This window comes from Procambarus clarkii, chromosome 15 (assembly GCF_040958095.1).
Source record: "Procambarus clarkii isolate CNS0578487 chromosome 15, FALCON_Pclarkii_2.0, whole genome shotgun sequence".
Taxonomy (NCBI): Eukaryota; Metazoa; Arthropoda; class Malacostraca; order Decapoda; family Cambaridae; genus Procambarus; species Procambarus clarkii.
In genome coordinates, this window is record NC_091164.1 from 26,918,890 (window position 1) to 26,934,416 (window position 15,527).

The window sequence follows — 15,527 nt, forward strand, 5'->3', positions numbered from 1 at the left end:
GTCACATCCACTGAGAATCTTGGAAGGACGACACCGTGCCTAGGACAAGGAGCGACGCCCTGTGGGAGAGGCGAGTGTGGGGAAAGATAGTGATTAGCTCAGCGCCCATCGATGAACCAGGATTGGGGCAGCTGAATCTCAGGGATTGGAACGGCGACGACGCGAAGGCTTCACGACACCTGAGGACCTGTGGAACGCCCTGGATCGTCGAGGATCGACCCAAGGAAGCGTGGGAACCTCACACCATCGAGGGACAGGCGTCGTGAGCCAGGAGTGTAAGGTAGATCATTTTTCCCTCCCATTACCCCTTGTATGAGTAGGCTAGTTAGGCCACAATATTTACTTGTGTATGTGGCAGCAAGACTTTATTACTTTAATAGTAGAATAGGCTGCAAGGCAGCTTGTGTCCAGGACTGTCAGAGAGGACAGTGTGTATGGATGGCAGGACAGTGAAGAAGAGGTGCCGACGTGGTGAAGAGGCCCTCCTGTGAGAGTGTGAGACTCCTGTCTTCCTGCCCAGTTGAAGGAGAGTTGGAGGTCGTGGAAGAAGAGGCTGACGATCTCCAGACTCATCATCCATATTCCATATTCATGTATTACTTGTGATTGTGTGTGTGTGTTCATGTAATTTGCGTCAGTAAATCCACACATTTTATTACTGTGTTTGAGTGTGCCTCCATTTGTGATATTTCTCTATGAGCATACATTTCTGGCTACAAACGATATATGATACACCCACTGAACTGCATTGCTGGGGTGCAGATATAATAACCCAGCTGGCGACCTTGCTAAGAGGAAGATAGAGAAGACAGGCGGGAAAGGAGTTCCTGCAACCTTTTTTTTTGTCTGGCAGGCAAGACTCAGAGAGGCTATGGTTATAGGTAAGCCTGAGTCTTCCTTCACTCCCCCACGGGTCTAGGCCGGAACTGTTAACAGCAGTTTCCCCGTGGTTGACTGAAGGGCTTCCAGGGTGAATCAGTGGCACCCCTTTGTGGTGGAAGCAAAGACCTGCGGAGGTGGGCATTGTTGGTCCTATCTTGTGTGACCAAGGAGACTCCGGTGAATCCAGGGAGTCGGAGGGGCTGAGTATTTGGGCCCTTTGAGCCCCTAGCAGCCGAGTGTTAGCAGAGCCCCGGACCGCCCACCCCCCACGTGACAATATATATATATATATATATATATATATATATATATATATATATATATATATATATATATATATATATATATATTAGTGGTGAAGGCATAAATATATTGGTGAAGGGAATTATGTCTTGCTTACCCCCCCCCCCTTATCTTTGCATTGCACTACTGCTTGATAGTAAGCTTTCTTGAAAGCTTACTACCGACTTGGGGTCGGATATAGAAAGATGTTATAACATCAAGAACCCGGTTACTGTCCCATTGTGGCCGTAACACTCTGACTCCTAATCTCTCTTTCAAACACTTTAATTTTGTGTGATGTTTGTTCAATGGTCTGTACTGTTTAGCCGGTACATTGCTGCTTCCTTGTTTAGTGGAGATATATCTGTTGATTCTTTTATTTTTGTTTCTGCAGGAATATTCCTGTGCAGGCCCTAAGCCTCTGGCTGGCTCACTAAATGTTACTTGTGTGTTGTTTCTGTTTTACGTAGGCAGAGTATGAGTATTTATGACTCGTATGTTCACTTCCGAAAGATTATACTCTTGCTATTGTTATTTTACACTTCACTGAAAATAAGTCAGGAACCAAGAGGAGTGCATGGACGTGTTATTAATTTATCTTTCAATATCTGCTGCTTTCGTGTTAAAATCTGTTATATTGTCAGAGCTTTGGATACCGTTCATAAAGACGCTGACTGAGTCTTCAACTTTCACCTTATTTATTGGGTTGCTAAAGATAATCTCACACTGTTCTTTTTAAGATTTCACTTACTTCCTTGTCTTTCTCTGAGTTCAACCATCACTTGTAAGTATAGGTCCAGTACTGGTGGATATTATTTGTTCAAACTATACGCTTTTAAACAACTTTCTAAGTAAATCCCGGGAACATAGAATGCCAGACAACTTGAATACTTATGGCACAACATAACAACAATTGGGTCGAAAAACCCTATTAGAAAGTAGCTATTTACAGGTTTATTACAAATAGGGAAGCCTCTCTAGCTCAGATTTTTTTTAAAATAAGCAAGAAATGCTAAAAAAGAATAAAATAAGACAACTGAGGCTCTGAAATATATCTGGGCAAGGTGATCTTGAGATCATTTCGGGGCTTTAGTGTCCCCGCGGCCCGGTCCTCGACCATGCCTCCATGGACAAGGGAAGGACAAACCCTGAGGGTATTTTTTTCATAAATATTAAACAAATATTAGGAAGAAGACTTAGTAATCTAAATATTAAACTGGTCATATAACTGATATTGACAAAACAATGAGTGGTATTATAAATAAGGACTTCCTCTCTGTATTTAATAACAAATACATTGATACAATGCCTGCAGGTTGCCAAAACTGTTGAGGTAATCATGTAGTTGCACCCACCTAGATGTAAAGTTTACCTTGTTCACCTGGGTGGTGAAGAGAAAAAGGCCTACTTTATTGTTACCAAAAAATATATAAATTAGGTCAGTAGGCTTTCACAGCAACCCCTCCCCCCCTCCCATCTCTCAGAGCCAGATGAATTATTTGGTAAGATTTTAGGGAATGTAGAGAAGACATTAGTCAGCCATTTCTTGCATGTTGAATTATTAATCAGAGGAGAGGAGAGCAGCAGAGTAGTGTAGAGGAGAGCACCAGAGTCGTGTAGAGGAGAGCACAAGAGTCGTGTAGAGGAGAGCACCAGAGTCGTGTAGAGGAGAGCACCAGAGTAGTGTAGAGGAGAGCACCAGAGTCGTGTAGAGGAGAGCACCAGAGTCGTGTAGAGGAGAGCACCAGAATCGTGTAGAGGAGAGCACCAGAGTCGTGTAGAGGAGAGCACCAGAGTCGTGTAGAGGAGAGCACCAGAGTAGTGTAGAGAAGAGCACCAGAGTCGTGTAGAGGAGAGCACCAGAGTCGTGTAGAGGAGAGCACCAGAGTCGTGTAGAGGAGAGCACCAGAGTCGTGTAGAGGAGAGCACCAGAGTCGTGTAGAGGAGAGCACCAGAGTCGTGTAGAGGAGAGCACCAGAGTCGTGTAGAGGAGAGCACCAGAGTCGTGTAGAGGAGAGCACCAGAGTCGTGTAGAGGAGAGCACCAGAGTCGTGTAGAGGAGAGCACCAGAGTCGTGTAGAGGAGAGCACCAGAGTCGTGTAGAGGAGAGCACCAGAGTAGTGTAGAGGAAAGCACCAGAGTAGTGTAGAGGAGAGCACCAGAGTAGTGTAGAGGAGAGCACCAGAGTCGTGTAGAGCACCAGAGACGTGTAGAGGAGAGCACCAGAGTCGTGTAGAGCAGCAGAGTCGTGTAGAGGAGAGCACCAGAGTTGTGTAGAGGAGAGCACCAGAGTCGTGTAGAGGAGAGCACCAGAGTTGTGTAGAGGAGAGCACCAGAGTCGTGTAGAGGAGAGCACCAGAGTCGTGTAGAGGAGAGCACCAGAGTAGTGTAGAGGAGAGCACCAGAGTTGTGTAGAGGAGAGCACCAGAGTCGTGTAGAGGAGAGCACCAGAGTCGTGTAGAGGAGAGCACCAGAGTTGTGTAGAGGAGAGACCCAGAGTCGTGTAGAGGAGAGCACCAGAGTCGTGTAGAGGAGAGCACCAGAGTAGTGTAGAGGAGAGCACCAGAGTCGTGTAGAGCACCAGAGTCGTGTAGAGCACCAGAGTCGTGTAGAGGAGAGCACCAGAGTCGTGTAGAGGAGAGCACCAGAGTCGTGTAGAGGAGAGCACCAGAGTCGTGTAGAGGAGAGCACCAGAGTTGTGTAGAGGAGAGCACCAGAGTCGTGTAGAGGAGAGCACCAGAGTCGTGTAGAGGAGAGCACCAGAGTAGTGTAGAGGAGAGCACCAGAGTTGTGTAGAGGAGAGCACCAGAGTCGTGTAGAGGAGAGCACCAGAGTCGTGTAGAGGAGAGCACCAGAGTCGTGTAGAGGAGAGCACCAGAGTCGTGTAGAGGAGAGCACCAGAGTAGTGTAGAGGAGAGCACCAGAGTCGTGTAGAGCACCAGAGTCGTGTAGAGGAGAGCACCAGAGTCGTGTAGAGGAGAGCACCAGAGTCGTGTAGAGGAGAGCACCAGAGTCGTGTAGAGGAGAGCACCAGAGTTGTGTAGAGGAGAGCACCAGAGTCGTGTAGAGGAGAGCACCAGAGTCGTGTAGAGGAGAGCACCAGAGTCGTGTAGAGGACAGCACCAGAGTAGTGTAGAGGAGAGCACCAGAGTTGTGTAGAGGAGAGACCCAGAGTCGTGTAGAGGAGAGCACCAGAGTCGTGTAGAGGAGAGCACCAGAGTAGTGTAGAGGAGAGCACCAGAGTCGTGTAGAGCACCAGAGTCGTGTAGAGCACCAGAGTCGTGTAGAGGAGAGCACCAGAGTCGTGTAGAGGAGAGCACCAGAGTCGTGTAGAGGAGAGCACCAGAGTCGTGTAGAGGAGAGCACCAGAGTTGTGTAGAGGAGAGCACCAGAGTCGTGTAGAGGAGAGCACCAGAGTCGTGTAGAGGAGAGCACCAGAGTAGTGTAGAGGAGAGCACCAGAGTTGTGTAGAGGAGAGCACCAGAGTCGTGTAGAGGAGAGCACCAGAGTCGTGTAGAGGAGAGCACCAGAGTCGTGTAGAGGAGAGCACCAGAGTCGTGTAGAGGAGAGCACCAGAGTAGTGTAGAGGAGAGCACCAGAGTCGTGTAGAGCACCAGAGTCGTGTAGAGGAGAGCACCAGAGTCGTGTAGAGGAGAGCACCAGAGTCGTGTAGAGGAGAGCACCAGAGTCGTGTCGAGGAGAGCACCAGAGTTGTGTAGAGGAGAGCACCAGAGTCGTGTAGAGGAGAGCACCAGAGTCGTGTAGAGGAGAGCACCAGAGTCGTGTAGAGGACAGCACCAGAGTAGTGTAGAGGAGAGCACCAGAGTAGTGTAGATGAGAGCACCAGAGTCGTGTAGAGCACCAGAGTCGTGTAGAGGAGAGCACCAGAGTCGTGTAGAGGAGAGCACCAGAGTCGTGTAGAGGAGAGCACCAGAGTAGTGTAGAAGAGAGCACCAGAGTTGTGTAGAGGAGAGCACCAGAGTAGTGTAGAGGAGAGCACCAGAGTCGTGTAGAGGAGAGCACCAGAGTCGTGTAGAGCACCAGAGTCGTGTAGAGCACCAGAGTCGTGTAGAGGAGAGCACCAGAGTCGTGTAGAGGAGAGCACCAGAGTCGTGTAGAGGAGAGCACCAGAGTCCTGTAGAGGAGAGCACCAGAGTCGTGTAGAGGAGAGCACCAGAGTCGTGTAGAGGAGAGCAGCAGAGTCGTGTAGAGGAGAGCACCAGAGTCGTGTAGAGGAGAACACCAGAGTAGTGTAGAGGAGAGCACCAGAGTAGTGTAGAGGAAAGCACCAGAGTAGTGTAGAGGAGAGCACCAGAGTCGTGTAGAGGAGAGCACCAGAGTCGTGTAGAGGAGAGCACCAGAGTAGTGTAGAGGAGAGCACCAGAGTCGTGTAGAGGAGAGCACTAGAGTCGTGTAGAGGAGAGCACCAGAGTCGTGTAGAGGAGAGCACCAGAGTAGTGTAGAGGAGAGCACCAGAGTAGTGTAGAGGAGAGCACCAGAGTCGTGTAGAGGAGAGCACTAGAGTCGTGTAGAGGAGAGCACCAGAGTAGTGTAGAGGAGAGCACCAGAGTAGTGTAGAGGAGAGCACCAGAGTCGTGTAGAGGAGAGCACCAGAGTAGTGTAGAGGAGAGCACCAGAGTAGTGTAGAGGAGAGCACCAGAGTCGTGTAGAGGAGAGCACTAGAGTCGTGTAGAGGAGAGCACCAGAGTCGTGTAGAGGAGAGCAGCAGAGTCGTGTAGAGGAGAGCACCAGAGTCGTGTAGAGGAGAGCAGCAGAGTCGTGTAGAGGAGAGCAGCAGAGTCGTGTAGAGGAGAGCACCAGAGTAGTGTAGAGGAGAGCACCAGAGTAGTGTAGAGGAGAGCACCAGAGTAGTGTAGAGGAGAGCACCAGAGTCGTGTAGAGGAGAGCAGCAGAGTCGTGTAGAGGAGAGCACCAGAGTAGTGTAGAGGAGAGCACCAGAGTCGTGTAGAGGAGAGCACCAGAGTAGTGTAGAGGAGAGCACCAGAGTCGTGTAGAGGAGAGCACCAGAGTCGTGTAGAGGAGAGCAGCAGAGTCGTGTAGAGGAGAGCATCAGAGTCGTGTAGAGGAGAGCACCAGAGTAGTGTAGAGGAGAGCACTAGAGTCGTGTAGAGGAGAGCAGCAGAGTCGTGTAGAGGAGAGCACCAGAGTAGTGTAGAGGAGAGCACCAGAGTCGTGTAGAGGAGAGCACCAGAGTAGTGTAGAGGAGAGCATCAGAGTAGTGTAGAGGAGAGCACCAGAGTAGTGTAGAGGAGAGCACCAGAGTCGTGTAGAGGAGAGCACCAGAGTAGTGTAGAGGAGAGCACCAGAGTAGTGTAGAGGAGAGCACCAGAGTAGTGTAGAGGAGAGCACCAGAGTCGTGTAGAGGAGAGCACCAGAGTAGTGTAGAGGAGAGCACCAGAGTCGTGTAGAGGAGAGCACTAGAGTCGTGTAGAGGAGAGCAGCAGAGTCGTGTAGAGGAGAGCAGCAGAGTCGTGTAGAGGAGAGCACCAGAGTAGTGTAGAGGAGAGCACCAGAGTCGTGTAGAGCACCTATCTCGTGTAGAAGTGGGGAGATTGTTCCAAAGCCTTAAAATATCGAACAATTAACTTAATGTCTATTACAATCAGTATGTTTGAATCAGTATTTACAAAGCAGTTTGTTTATATCGTCAAAAATGTGGAATAATAAATTATTTCCAACAAGTTAAATTAAGGGTCACATGTTTAATAAAAATTGAAGGGACGACGACGTTTCGGTCCGTCCTGGATCATTCTCAAGTCGATTGTCAAAATCGACTTGAGAATGGTCCAGGACGGACCGAAACGTCGTCGTCCCTTCAATTTCTAGTGTGTGGTCTGGTCAACATACTTCAGCCACGTTATTGTGACTCATCGCCTGCATGTTTAATAAATTTACTCTCATTCTTTTCCAGTATATTTAATATTGTTGAGTGTAGAGAGAACTGTGACATTTTATATCATGAATTCTGCCAAGCCCTGGAAACAATACCTCAAGAGAGACTCGTAAGAAAGTTAGGAGCACATTACATTATTGGGTTATCCTAAGCTAAATATATGCTTGGTTATTTTAAAGACTCGTTTTTCGATAGAATTCTTGATGAGTCGGATACTTTTGATATCGTTCGCCTTATGCGTTTCTGTTCTCGTATTGGCATCTTTGGTGATATTTAGCGCCTTCTGATTATTCGGCACAGATTAGCCTTCCCGGTTTGGTGTCTTCTTTTGATAATTACTTACTTACTTAAAGACATTTTACACTAAGAGTAGAGACTCTTTGACTCTATAGAGCGAATATTACTAATTTTTATTATCTAATTGTCCATTATGTCAATATATTTACGATTGTGTACATAGTTATAAAAATGTGTTGCGAAGACTGAGGAGTCTACAAGAGGCTGGACAACGGGCCGTAAGATGAGAGTTGAATCCCCATATTATTCCATTGTTCTCAGAGCAGCTCTTTCTCGCCAACGTTCCCAACGTCAAGGAACTGTTGTACTAAAGTGCTCTAACCTAACCTACCACAGGAACCACGAACAGAAAGTGGGACATTATATCAATTTCGCGAGCCGCTGCACGATTTCTTGCACTTGGCGCTCATTTCTTGCACAAGTGTTTGGCTTGAGGGCAAGTCTGTGTCAAAATGTTGTTCGTGGACCAGCGGTGAGGTGCGGACCTCCCTGTGAGTATTAATGATAAATTATAATATTTAACTTACATAAAAGAAAGTTATTGGATACCCGATATGATGGAAAATCCCATTTTTACCAAATGTTCATTATATAAAGTCTGTAATATGCAGAGTATTTTGGTTCTTTTGGGCCCCTTGGGTACCCTTGGGCCCCCTTGGGTACTCTTGTGCCCCCTTGGGGTACTCTTGTGCCCCCTTTGGGTACCCTTGGGCCCCAGTTGGGTACCCTTGGGCCCCAGTTGGGTACCCTTGGGCCCTAGTTGGGTACCCTTGGGCCCCTTGGGTACCCTTGGGCCCCAATTGGGTACCCTTGGGCCCCAGTTGGGTACCCTTGGGCTCCAGTTGGGTACCCTTGGGCCCCAGTTGGGTACCCTTGGGCCCCCATAGGGTACCCTTGGGATTAGTGTTTGTGAGGAACGTGACAACACAATGACACAGCTTAAGGAGTGACATGAACAAAGCATACAAATGGATGAAACCATACATCAGAGAACATACACATTATGGATTATATTTATATACAAAATAGACCAAGAAATATCAGATATCAATAAGTTAAGACTGAAGAAAGATATGATAAACTACTGGTTTTGAAATAGGCGTGTAGAGTTATGGAGTAAATTACCGGGTAACATAATACACGTAATATTGCTGGATTGTTTCAAGCGTAGGTTAGACATGTTTTTAAGTAAGATTGTGAGTATATTAATTTTTGCCGCCTCACATAGGCCAGTGGACCTGGTGTAGTCTTCATTATTCATAGGATCTTAAATTATTTTAAAAGTATAAATATTGGAATATAAAAAATAACACATTTTTGAGAAACTACCATTTTGAGTTGCACGATAAGCTAAGTTTTACATCTGTGTGTTTGGGTATCGCTGCAGCTTGGACAAGCACAGCCTGAGGATAGATTGCAAGTTTGCTGCAGTGAATCTAAATATAACTTTTCTGAGAATTGTATTTGTAAAATCTAAACAAACTTAAAAGAGGCGATAGTTTAAGTCGTCAATCATCCTATCTGAGCCACAATAGTCGTCAATATCCCACCGCATGAGGCCCTCAAACACTGCAGAATTGTTAGAATAAATCTAAGTTCTTCAGAACCAAGATCCAGTAGTAAATTAAGTGACTTAGTTGCCGTGACGGCCACGCACATGGTCCCTCCAGTAAGGTCCACAATACTTCCGTGGCTGAATAATATTGTGGGACGAGTTACTAGAGAACGGCTGGGCTCTACCCAACACACACAAGGCAATAACAGTTGCAATCTGTGATGACAAATTCCATAGTGACTGCGTGGAATTTGGAATTGTGTATTCAGGAAAGTTTGAGTTGTGCCCATTCTGCAGGCCTTCATGTAGCCGACTGTTAGATCCATAGTCATCCCTTATATAGCATTCCCAGCGTTCGTTTTATTGTTCTGCCCAACGAAATCGAAATACACAACTTGAATGGAAATTTTTTATTGGCATGCAGTGCATTTTAAGTATTTTATATTACGTCCTTCCTACTGTCAACACTTTATTTTCGCGTTTATGTCTGTCTATTAAAAAAAATTACCCTTAGAAGGGTAAATAGTTTCTTCTGTTAATTATGATTAGTAATCAAAGTAAACCTTGTTTATACTGATTATACCGCCGGGAGCTCGCGCCCCGGAGTCCCCTAACTGCTCGCATAAATTGGAAATACTCAGACGCAGGTACCAATCAGTGCATGTATCCACGGACACTGGTATGTTTAGTGTTAGGCTCAACACGAGGCATCCTTTGGGCGGTTATTAATGCCATACAAGGACTCACGTACCAACAACTTCAAGCCTCAACATTGTCTGGGGACAAGTGGAGTCCAACAGCACTTGTATCAATGAAAAGGTTTGATTCTTAGTTTAAGGCCTATCAACCACAGAAAAGTAATTTAGGGCTCGACGAAAGATAATGAGAAACAAGGAAGTATATATTTATATATCCCTGAATATTAACCAGGACTAAACCAGATTCTCTGAATATTTACAACCAGAAGCGGTGTTAGTCTCTTGGTGTTTGTGTACTTCTAAGCTGAGATAAAGAGAGCAGACTCAGCAGGCAGACTGGCCGGAGATTTTAATATGTAGCAATTTCATATATTTAAATTAATGACTCAAACCTGCATCAATAAGGTTTTCTTTTGTATTGTTTGTTATTATAAGGAGATGTAAGATATTGTATCATTAATCCTAATGATGGTATAAGGAAAATTAGGATAATTTTTTTTTAACTTAAAACCCAACTTTGTGTATTGAAGATGATGTTGTCTTGTATTGCCGATTACACAGACTCGCTAAGTATAACTTATAGTTGACAGCATTGATTTTTTATATTGAAAACAGCTCAAAACACTGAACAAATTTTCCAGCTTGGCAAGTGGGCACCGGTTGACAGGAGAGACCCAGAGACACTTCAAGATTATATACAACCAAATACCACATTCACTCCCAGCATCTACCACCTACGGGGCTACTCATGCCCGTGCCACCTCTTGTGGTAGCTTAAACTAACACCACCAGGACAAACCTCAATAACACCAGGACAAACCTCACTATCGCTTCCAGGACAACCCTCAATAACACGACCAGGACAATCGTCACTAACACTACCAGGACATTCGTCATTAACACCAGGACAAACCTCACCAACACCACCAGGACAAACCTCACTAACACCACCAGGACAACCCTCACTAGCACCACCAGGACAACCCTCACTAACACCACCAGGACAACCCTCACTAACACCACCAGGACAAACCTCAATAACACCACCAGGAGAACCCTTACTAACACCACCAGGACAAACCTCACTAACACCACCAGGACAAACCTCACTAACACCACCAGGACAACCCTCACTAACACTACCAGGACAACCCTCACTAACACCACCAGGACAACCCTCACTAACACCACCAGGACAACCCTCACTAACACCACCAGGACAACCCTCACTAACACCACCAGGACAACCCTCACTAACACCACCAGGACAACCCTCACTAACACCACCAGGACAAACCTCACTAACACCACCAGGACAACCCTCACTAACACCACCAGGACAACCCTCACTAACACCACCAGGACAACCCTCACTAACACCACCAGGACAAACCTCAATAACACCACCAGGAGAACCCTTACTAACACCACCAGGACAAACCTCACTAACACCACCAGGACAAACCTCACTAACACCACCAGCACAACCCTCACTAACACTACCAGGACAACCCTCACTAACACCACCAGGACAACCCTCACTAACACCACCAGGACAACCCTCACTAACACCACCAGGACAACCCTCACTAACACCACCAGGACAACCCTCACTAACACCACCAGGACAACCCTCACTAACACCACCAGGACAAACCTCACTAACACCACCAGGACAACCCTCACTAACACCACCAGGACAACCCTCACTAACACCACCAGGACAACCCTCACTAACACCACCAGGACAACCCTCACTAACACCACCAGGACAAACCTCACTAACACCACCAGGACAACCCTCACTAACACCACCAGGACAAACCTCACTAACACCAACAGGACAACCCTCACTAACACCACCAGGACAACCCTCACTAACACCAACAGGACAACCCTCACTAACACCACCAGGACAACCCTCACTAACACCAACAGGACAACCCTCACTAACACCACCAGGACAAACCTCACTAACACCACCAGGACAACCCTCACTAACACCACCAGGACAAACCTCACTAACACCACCAGGACAACCCTCACTAACACCACCAGGACAAACCTCACTAACACCACCAGGACAACCTTCACTAACACCACCAGGACAAACCTCACTAACACCACCAGGACAAACCTCACTAACACCACCAGGACAACCCTCACTAACACCACCAGGACAACCCTCACTAACACCACCAGGACAAACCTCACTAACACCACCAGGACAACCTTCACTAACACCACCAGGACAAACCTCACTAACACCACCAGGACAACCCTCACTAACACCACCAGGACAACCCTCACTAACACCACCAGGACAACCCTCACTAACACCACCAGGACAACCCTCATTAACTACCTGTCGTGTCACACTCCCCAGTAATGCTCGTGGAATAGAACTTTCCTTCAATACCCAATGAGCCGCCTGGTCTCATATATTACAGTGTAAATAGGTCTAGCGTAAAGTGAAACTGTAAGTAAAATCCACCAGTTTACTGGGACGAACCCGTCTACATGACGCAGCTTCTTATATACACACACATCTCTCTATACATACTCACACTCAAATAACAATGAAGTGAGTCAACACAAAACACAAGTTAAAACACCTAGACGTCACTAAGTCACACTCACTTAGCAACATTGGTACACTCGTCAACTCAAGACTGGCTGAAGATCGTGAACATGATGCGGTAGTGACGTCCCTGCAAACACTCAGCCTAACTGTCCCTATTTTCCGTTTGTTACATGTTCTTGCATCGTGTTATAACGTTTAGTTGCTATAACTTGTTGGCTGTTAAACGTGTTCGAACGTTGTTGTGACGTCGTAGCTTCGTCGTGTGTTTGGCAGGCGTTACATAACCAGAGTGGGGGGGGGTATAAAGTCTAACCATGTACATTATTACCACAAGTCGGTGAACTCTCACTTGCCTTCAGAAAAACTATGTCCCAACTGGACTGACAAATGGTGAAGTCTAAACTCTTCGCTAAATAAGGTAGAGTCCACAATTACTGAAAATGTGACTAAATCAATAACTCTCTATGGAAGTTAGAGTCCACAATGACTCGACAAATAGCAGTCAATTACGAGTCTTCAAACGTTAGAGTTGCAATGTCTAGAAAAGTTTCAAAGTGAGTAATCTCATCTCAACGTCTAAGTCCAAAAAACAGGAAATTTTGCTTAATTTCACAAACTCCTCACCAGAGACAAAATTCACACAGACACAATAATATGACAATGTCCCAAAACGGCTCAATTAATAACATAAGTCACCCACCACAAGTTACAAATATAATTGTGAAAACACTGAGATGATCTCATCCACACCAATAATAATTATCCTTCTTACATACTGGTAAGATGTCAACAGAATATATATACAAATACCCAGAGAGAGAGAGAGAGAGAGAGAGAGAGAGAGAGAGAGAGAGAGAGAGAGAGAGAGAGAGAGAGAGAGAGAGAGAGAGAGAGAGAGAGAGAGATAGAGAGAGAGAGAGAGAGAGAGAGAGAGAGTGAGAGTTAGAGAGAGAGAGAGAGAGAGAGAGAGAGAGAGAGAGAGAGAGAGAGAGAGAGAGAGAGAGAGAGAGAGAGAGAGAGAGAGAGAGAGAGAGAGAGAGAGAGAGAGAGAGAGAGAGAGAGAGAGAGAGAGAGAGAGAGAGAGAGAGAGAGAGAGTGAGAGTTAGAAGAGAGAGAGAGAGAGAGAGAGAGAGAGAGAGAGAGAGAGAGAGAGAGAGAGAGAGAGAGAGAGAGAGAGAGAGAGAGAGAGAGAGAGAGAGAGAGAGAGAGAGAGAGAGAGAGAGAGAGAGAGAGAGAGAGAGAGAGAGAGAGAGAGAGAGAGAGAGAGAGAGAGAGAGAGAGAGAGAGAGAGAGAGAGAGAGAGAGAGAGAGAGAGAGAGAGAGAGAGAGAGAGAGAGAGAGAGAGAGAGAGAGAGAGAGAGAGAGAGAGAGGAGAGTAGAGAGAGAGAGAGAGAGAGAGAGAGAGAGAGAGAGAGAGAGAGAGAGAGAGAGAGAGAGAGAGAGAGAGAGAGAGAGAGAGAGAGAGAGATGAGAGAGAGAGAGAGAGAGAGAGAGAGAGAGAGAGAGAGAGAGAGAGAGAGAGAGAGAGAGAGAGAGAGAGAGAGAGAGAGAGAGAGAGAGAGAGAGAGAGAGAGAGAGAGAGAGAGAGAGAGAGAGAGAGAGAGAGAGAGAGAGAGAGAGAGAGAGAGAGAGAGAGAGAGAGAGAGAGTGAGAGGAGAGAGAGAGAGAGAGAGAGAGAGAGAGAGAGAGAGAGAGAGAGAGAGAGTAGAGAGAGAGAGAGAGAGAGAGAGAGAGAGAGAGAGAGAGAGAGAGAGAGAGAGAGAGAGAGAGAGAGAGAGCACACTATACGTGACCCTCTACACTACCCAGAGACCAGTGACGGTGTCGGCCAGCTGACACCTCGGTCACCTCACAGTACCAACACAAATATATATATAACTCCACACGGAGTACAGAAAACAAACAGAATAATACTTTATGTATACTATACGACTCTGGAATATACACAGATGTTCACTACACAAAATATAGTATAATACATATATGTACATAATAGAAAAGAGCAACCAACCACCACCCGAGTTTGTAACTGTTACACAAACACACAAATCCGCTCGGCCGGTATCCGAGCGGACAGCACGCTGGACACGCGATCCTGTCGTCCCGGGTTCGATCCCGGGCGCCGGCGAGAAACAATATGCAGAGTTTCTTTCACCCTATGCACATGTTACCTAGCAGTAAATAAGTACCTGTGAATTAGTCAGCTGTCACGGGCTGCTTCCTGGTGTGTGTGTGAGTGGTGTGGAAAAAAATCGTAGTAAGTTTTTAGGTAGAAACAGTTGATTGACAGTTGAGAGACAGGCCGAAAGAGCAGACCTCAACCCCCCCGCAAGCACAACTAGGTGAATACACAGTGAAGGGGAGGGGGGGGGGGTGATAGTAATGACAAACAGCACCGGCCGGCAAACAAGCAGTTAACAAACACTAACAACACATCATAATTTAACATAATACAATACAAATAACAGCATACAGTAGTATACACGTGTATATAATGATATTCCAATATAGATTGGCCCAAATGTAAATGGTAATAATGGTACATTGACAATTAAAGCAAGACCAGAGCGTGTACGGTTTGAACTGGTTAGACTGGGTCATAACACAACCCCAGGACAACCCACACTAACACCACCAGGACAACCCTCACTAACACCACCAGGACAACCCTCACTAACACCACCAGGACAACCCTCACTAACACCACCAGGACAACCCTCACTAACACCACCAGGACAACCCTCACTAACACCACCAGGACAACCCTCACTAACACCACCAGGACAACCCTCACTAACACCACCAGGACAAACCTCACTAACACCACCAGGACAAACCTCACTAACACCACCAGGACAACCCTCATTAACACCACCAGGACAACCCTCACTAACACCACCAGGACAACCCTCACTAACACCACCAGGACAAACCTCACTAACACCACCAGGACAAACCTTACTAACACCACCAGGACAACCCTCATTAACACCACCAGGACAAACCTCACTAACACCACCAGGACAACCCTCATTAACACCACCAGGACAAACCTCACTAACACCACCAGGACAACCCTCACTAACACCACCAGGACAAACCTCACTAACACCACCAGGACAACCCTCACTAACACCACCAGGACAAACCTCACTAACACCACCAGGACAACCCTCATTAACACCACCAGGACAACCCTCACTAACACCACCAGGACAACCCTCACTAACACCACCAGGACAAACCTCACTAACACCACCAGGACAACCCTCATTAACACCACCAGGACAACCCTCACTAACACCACCAGGACAA

General features: G+C 46.6%; 1 protein-coding gene across 1 annotated transcript in view; it reads right to left on the bottom strand.

Annotated features, from left to right (window-relative positions):
• Positions 1-6,234: 6,234 nt before the first annotated feature.
• LOC138365034 (uncharacterized) overlaps positions 6,235-15,527 on the bottom strand; it is a 100,992-nt gene continuing 91,699 nt past the window's right edge. Inside the window, exon 3 of the mRNA XM_069325135.1 lies at positions 6,235-6,749. Within this exon, the coding sequence (XP_069181236.1) occupies positions 6,235-6,749 (515 nt within the window). The remainder of the gene's footprint in view (positions 6,750-15,527) is intronic.